At 34.1% G+C, this 7,467-nt stretch overlaps 1 protein-coding gene across 1 annotated transcript in view; it reads right to left on the bottom strand.

The window, feature by feature from the left end:
* Nucleotides 1–1,081: 1,081 nt before the first annotated feature.
* The window catches only part of LOC103610875 (pregnancy zone protein-like), a gene marked incomplete at its 3' end in the record, with an annotated part of 17,373 nt that continues 10,987 nt past the window's right edge, over nt 1,082–7,467 (bottom strand). Inside the window, exons 2-8 of the mRNA XM_008594946.1 lie at nt 6,815–6,998; nt 5,855–6,018; nt 5,637–5,685; nt 4,629–4,696; nt 1,772–1,883; nt 1,328–1,448; nt 1,082–1,190 (exon numbers count right to left, since the gene is read on the bottom strand). Of these exons, the coding sequence (XP_008593168.1) occupies nt 1,082–1,190; nt 1,328–1,448; nt 1,772–1,883; nt 4,629–4,696; nt 5,637–5,685; nt 5,855–6,018; nt 6,815–6,998 (807 nt within the window). The remainder of the gene's footprint in view (nt 1,191–1,327; nt 1,449–1,771; nt 1,884–4,628; nt 4,697–5,636; nt 5,686–5,854; nt 6,019–6,814; nt 6,999–7,467) is intronic.

The raw sequence follows: 7,467 nt of genomic DNA, 5'->3' as shown, positions 1-7,467 counted from the left end.
CCCCAAAAAAAAAAAAAAAAAAAAAAAAAAAAAAAAAAAAACCCTTTTATATTTACTACAAAATGTTTCCTTCCATTTGGATCCTTATATAGCTTGTCTACTTTTGATACTAAGCAGTGTTTCCATTAAGATAAGGGAAGTTGTTAAGAATTACAATGTGTCACTTAATGCACACCTAGAGTCAAATTAACAGAAGTGAAGCTAAACTGTTTTAGGTGAACTTTTCAACTGGATGGAGGCTAGAATGCTTGCTTGTGTACCGAACTCCACCAGCTAAACAAGTTACTTCTCTGAGCTTCAATTTTCCACATTTGTTACAATGGAGATAATAGCAGTGCCTCCTTCATATGGAAGTATTAATGATTAAGATAATCCATTTAAAATGCACTAGAGGATATCTGGCTCATAGTAATTATTCCATAATTGTTACTTAATAACTTTATTATTATTACTTTCTGAACAAACCACCTACAAAATCCACATGAGAATGTTTGCTTTGAGGAAAATTTAATAATTATAAAACTAGTAAAATTAATTATTAATATGAATAAAATCAATATTTTTCTTTTTTTTAATTATTCTTAAGATATATACCTTAAACATGAAAAACAACACAATAATAATAACTATGAAATGCACATTACTATAATACCTATTCCTAAAATTAAAACCAATCATTTACTTATTTCTAAATAGAACAACAGATATAAAGAAGGACACTGACAACCAGAAATTGGTAGTCATTTGTGAGAAACTGTGAAAATTCAGATTCTGGCTGGATAATGACAGAAATATCATTTATTTATACTAAAATGGTGAGAGGAAAAAGATTTGATTTAATAACAGTCATATTACATTAAGCATCTTTATTAACAACATATTAAAAAAATAGTATCTGATTTTCCTAATACTTTAGTATGAGTTTGTACATTTCATCAGTGATATTTAGGAAGGAAAGTATCTAGTTCTTGGTTTTATGATTTGGGTAGAATTAATTAATTGATAACACTAACCAGGTGTGTGGCCTGGTCTTAGGTACAACTGAACACTTCGCTTACCTGTGAATTACAATACACTTTACCTGTCCAAAAAGGGGATTCCTCGTCTAAAGTGTGAATCTGCTTTCACAAATATGAGTTTGGTTACAATGTTTGTGACTTCACTGGTCCCATTTCCAGTAAATGTCAGGTCTGAAAAATATATAGAAAAGAGTAACTACTCTTGGAAATTACTTTAGTCTTAAAATTTCTTTCCTACAAATGACTCTTATTTTGTTATGGAAAATAAATCAGTGTTTATTGTTTTATCTCTCATATTCATTTAGTACTTAAACCTGTTCTCTCTTCTCTGATCTTGGCTTCCACTCTAAGTTTCATCTCATAGCCCATATTTTTAGTCTGGAGCAAATTTGTTTTTACTTGTTGGGTGATGCAGCCATTACCGTTGAGCTGAGAAGAATACAAAAAAACAATAAATGTCCTATTGATTAAAATTAACAGTCAATAAATCTAATATCCCCTTTCTGAGGCCAAGGCAACTTCTTTGGGTTAAACATGCTAATCGACCTTCAAGAACTTAATATTCATTATTTTCTTTGTAATTTCCAGGGTTAGTCATCCAGATTAGAATCTTGTTGACTAATAAGAGAAATTCCTTTTTTTGTTGGAGTATATTTTGAGGCAAGTTTTCCCTGATGTCCCCTTGGTGAAATGGGGCATCTCACTGGTTGTATCACTAGGTGACAGCACCAGACAGAACACTGCATACTAACCTGTTGGCTGAATTTCTCACAGAACTCTTGCTTGTGACAGGTAGGAACATGAAGTACTTTTCTGCACATGCTCACCATTGCAAGTACTGGGACAGTCTTCCTGTAGGTGTATCTGTCACATGAGAAATAAATCAGGAATTGAAGAAAGCTATCTGCATTACTCACTACCAACCCTCCACAGAACAGTTACTCTCTACAGTTTCCCGCACATCTTTAACATCTGGGCTCATACCAAGTAGAAGCATGTCTGGAAAGTATCTCCCTTGAGAAATATTATCCTTGAAAATGTTTGAAACTTTACTGCACTGTACCACCATATTCCCTTTGGGATTTAAAAAAATGTCTTCTTTTTAGTCTAGTTATTTTTACCATTCTTTTTATTTTGTTTTTATAAAACCAAAAGTTATTCTGTATACCAAAAGAGCAAATCCTGATGATAAAAAGAATAAGAATAAATAAAAAATAAGCAAACAAAGAAGATAATCACTGTGAACATTTTGGTGTGAATATGTTCCCCAATACAATTACAGCATATACACATAAGCACACACACACACACACGCACACACACACACGCACATATATATATATATATAGAGAGCCCCAATACAATTACAGCATATACACATAAGCACACACACACACACACGCACACACACACACACGCACATATATATATATATATAGAGAGAGAGAGAAAGAATCCTACAAGTATCATGGGGTAATTTGTGGGGTTGAGTGTGCATGTACACACTATACATATATAGTTCTTTCTCTCATTTAATAAAAATGGAAAAATTGATCATTATTTTGCTTTAGATACTTGTTTCTCCCCTCATTTGCAATTGCCTCTGATATCACTTGAAATAAAAAAAACAGAATCAGAACAACTTATTTTGAAATCCTTCTTCAAGATATAGTTATCTGCCCCAGGATTAGCTAGATAATTCCGTGACAATTATGTCGAGACAGAATTGAGGCAGAGGCCTGGGTGTTTTGGTGTTTCCAGTATATAATATTGAGGCCGGTTTATTTCTTTACTCTGTGTGCACCTTCTGCTATTCTTGCTCGTAGGAAATGAGTTTTCATAGTCAAGATTAAAGGGAACTGTAGGAGTTCCATGTAATCACAACAGGTAAACGTGGAAGGGAACCTCATAGATAATGTCTACTCCCTCAACTTACTGCTGAAGAGATGAAGGCTCAGAGGAGCAGCAGCATATTTAAATAGCATAGTGAGTTATTGGTAGGGGATGCATACTTATGACTGTCAATTCTGAGTCTACTACTGTTTATAATCATATCAGTCACTGGATCATATACATTATGCTTAAGTCACTTTTATAAAATCCTAATTATTGGCTTTTGTCCAGGAATTTCAAGTTGTGATCTTTAGACTTTCCTATCACATTTTAACTCTGCTTCCTTTTTTTTTAAATGACAGAATTAATATTTATGGTATACACAAAAGGAAAAGAAGAAAGCAAAATTGTCTAGAGTAAAAAATTTGGGGGGAGAGATTATTTTAGGTCATTAAACAATTTGCTCTGTCGCTGCCACCAAGAGGAGCTATGTAATCAAAGTATCCTCTTAAAATTGCCCATAGGAAAAATTAAACATAATTAATTTAATGTTCCATGAGGAAGTGAGCAGGCAGATCCAGCAAGCGGGACATTTACAGGCCAACAGACTTACTTCAATAAATTAACGTCAGGGGGAGAAAATGTTGTAGATTTTAAAAACTTTAAGATATTTTGATTCCTATGACTTGCTCTAAAATATTAGAGCAAAAGGAAAATGCTGTAGGAGTAGTAAATGGAACAAAAAATAGGCAAATTTTATAATTTTTGTAATAGGTGATAGGTGCATAAGGTTTTATCTTACTACTTTGTTAATTTTTGCACTTGGTTGAAAATTTCCATTGTAGAGAGTTGGAAAAAAGGGTACTTATGAATCATAATAACCAAAAACAACGTGTAAGCATCCAGATCTTTGAGACATTTTTAAGATAATTCAGAATATTTGGCTGCAAACTTGAAATAGGTATAGAAAATTTACATGTAATTGTGTTAAGTGTGATAATGATATCATGGTAAGTGGGAGAATGTATATTTCTTTTACAAGTGTATTACTACTGCATCCAGGGGAAAATGTCATGATTTATCAATAAGAGCAGCCATTAATGGAACTCAAACCTCCATGTAGCTCCCCTAGAGCTCTAGCTGTTAAATCGTATTCCTTTTAACTGAGTATATACTTTCTGAAGAGATGGAGAGAAGCATCTCTGAAAAAATATGGGAAAATACAGGAGCTTAGGATCCAACGTTAGGCAGCCTCATAGGGGTACTGGATGTTTGTTTGGAGTATTTTACACATTTACATATTTAGAAGACCATAGACATCTAACATCCCACCATAAGAAAAAAAAATTTTGCTGCAGGCAGATTTTTCTCATAATGAGATTTTTGCATAATCTGTTTCTAGGCAACATCAAACTCTGGCCTTAAAGAGATAGTTAATATCAAAGCTGGAAAACTCCTCCAAATCATACTACTTTCTTGGGCAATAGAATTTTTATTAAGAACTAAATTGAACTTTGGCATTTAGAAAAATATTTTTTCCTCTGCTCTGGTGGAAAATACATGCTTTGTTCATTAGTAGCTGAAAAAGTCTTTACTCTTTATTCTTCTGTATATTTGAAAATTTTAATAATAAGCAGTGAAATAAAGAGAAATCAGTGGGATATTACAAAAGTGCTGAGAGAAAATAGTTTTTATTTTATAATTTTGTACCTAGCTAAATAATAATTCAAAATTGAGACAAAACATAAATTTTTAGACAAAAACAATTTAACTCACATCCCACATACTAACATGTGCACTTTTTCATCCAGGATACTGATTATCTTTGGCACATGAACTTTGACCTACAATTTGGGAAGCACTGCTAATAGAGATAATGGAAATAAGGGAGGTTGGAAATATTTACTGGAAATACAAATATTTTCAAAACGTCTATAACTTTTTTCCAAAATAAAACCCTGAAATGTTAGGTGCATTTTTCAGTATACCAACTGCTGCCACTTCCCTGAAAAAACATTTTTGAAAAATTATTTTAAAATGATATTTATTAATATTATTCATCAACAATATCATTTGGATACTTAAATCCTCCTAGTGAAGAATATAGCTATGCTGTTTACTTTCACAAATTAGGAAATAGATATTAATAGAATTATGTGTCATAATAATTTAGACCCAACAGGAAGAGAAATACTAGACTTATTTGGATAAAAGTAAACCAAGAATATTTCTTCTAGTGTCAACATTGTCTATTATCTACTTTTTAAAAGCAGCTTTTTTTTCTTTATCTTAATATTGAAGGATAGTTGGAAGAAGGAACACTCAATTAGCATAAAATAAGTATGTATATATTACAAATATTCTATATGTCATAAATATATATTACATAATAAAATTATAATATTTTCTATTATACATGCATGCATGTTCAGAAGAAGTAAAGCCCTTCGGTGTTTTCTCAATCATAAACTCATTGAGAGTATGAATACAAATAGCACCTAACTTTTTTCTTGTGTCTCCTCATTACTCTTAGTACAGTGTGTTCAGGGCAATGCATGTGGCTGACTACTGCCGGACTGATTAACTACGGTTATATGAGAAAGGACTTTTTCATTTCCTGTCCCTCAATTTTGCCTGTTAACCCTCTAGACCTGTGGTGAGGCTGGAGCCAGCTCCCAAAAGGAATGTTCTTTTGTCTTTTTGCTTTTGCTAGATCTTCCTGCTTTATTCTGAGAGAGTATTTCCACCAAACTCCTACCCAAACCATAGCTACTAGATGCTTACCAGTTCATTTTGGGGGTGAAAATTTTCATCCATGGAGACAACATGGAATCTTACCAAAAAAGAAATCCTCTGATGAGATTTAGACCTGATAAAGCAAGCAATCTGGGTAGGAAGACAGGAGGCGAAGGGATGGGAGTAATGGTGACTTTGGCTGGAAAATGGGCCAAGCAGGTGGTCCTTCCTTCCCACTGTTGCCCCAGCCAGTGGAATTTCCCTACGTACCTGTCTGTCCTGGCTCATAGATGGGTTCGTCGGTCTGGACAAAGATCTGACTGTGAGCGTTCTTTACCAGCACTGTGTTCCTTTTCCTGAAATCTCGTGTAGGTCGCTTTATCTGGACAGTGAGGAATGCCACCTCTGATGGGGATGAGATCCTTGGGAGCTAAAAAAAAAGGATTTTTTTTTTTTTTAGTACTGAGTAACTATCCAGTCTTCTCCCTCTGAACTATCCATCCATTACTGCTTACTATCTCTCCCCCAGCTTCACTAAGAAGCTAGGAGGGTACAAATATCTCACTAGATGTAAAAGTGAAGTTATCAATAAGAGCAGCCATTAATGGAACTCAAACCTCCATGTAGCTCCCCTAGAGCTCTAGCTGTTAAATCGTATTCCTTTTAACTGAGTATATACTTTCTGAAGAGATGGAGAGAAGCATCTCTGAAAAAATATGGGAAAATACAGGAGCTTAGGATCCAACGTTAGGCAGCCTCATAGGGGTACTGGATGTTTGTTTGGAGTATTTTACACATTTACATATTTAGAAGACCATAGACATCTAACATCCCACCATAAGAAAAAAAAATTTTGCTGCAGGCAGATTTTTCTCATAATGAGATTTTTGCATAATCTGTTTCTAGGCAACATCAAACTCTGGCCTTAAAGAGATAGTTAATATCAAAGCTGGAAAACTCCTCCAAATCATACTACTTTCTTGGGCAATAGAATTTTTATTAAGAACTAAATTGAACTTTGGCATTTAGAAAAATATTTTTTCCTCTGCTCTGGTGGAAAATACATGCTTTGTTCATTAGTAGCTGAAAAAGTCTTTACTTTTTTTCTGAATTCCTACATACATCCTTAAAGTCATTTCTTGGGACTGAACACCAGATCTCCATCACCAATAGAACGAAATATAACGTATAAAAGAGGAACAAGCAACTAGTACTCTAGTACTCACAGTGAAGGAGACGCAGCGGAATAAATCCTGCTCCACGACCAGCTCAGTGAAGAGGCTCCTGTTCCCCCTGACAGACTCCAAGGAAGCACTGACTGTCACTGTCTCATTCAGGTGGCTCAGAAGGAGGCAGCCCTTCTCAGGGGTCACAGTGTGGAGCAGAAAGGGGACCAGCATCATATACTGCCTGGGAAGGGAAGAAGCTAAATCAGAAACAAATTGATGCTAGCAAGCATTTGCATACATAAATGTGTTTTCCATAACACATTTAAAAAAAAATTATTGCAGAAATCAGTTCTGTACTGAGTCAATCAACTAAGAACAATAAGATGGAGGTTCTGTCACTGACTGGCACAATTATTATATCTTTTGCTCATTAGTTGTGCCCCAGCTATGCAATCATTCTACTGGAGGTTGGCTTCAAAAATGTTACAATTTCATAGGCCTTCCTTGCTTTAAAGAAACTTAAAATCTGAGCTGAACTTTTGAATATATATCCATAAAAGTACACACATAAACAAAAAGATACATATATATATATATACACAAAGATTTGAATATATACACATATATACACATAATATAATAAATTGGGAGTAATCTACAGATTCAATGCAATCCCCATCAAAATACCAATGACATTCTTCACAGAAATG

This window comes from Galeopterus variegatus, unplaced genomic scaffold (genome assembly GCF_000696425.1).
Source record: "Galeopterus variegatus unplaced genomic scaffold, G_variegatus-3.0.2 Scaffold11946, whole genome shotgun sequence".
In the NCBI taxonomy this organism is placed as follows: Eukaryota; Metazoa; Chordata; class Mammalia; order Dermoptera; family Cynocephalidae; genus Galeopterus; species Galeopterus variegatus.
Note: the sequence above shows the minus strand (reverse complement) of the source record. Positions and strands in the feature narration are given on the sequence as shown.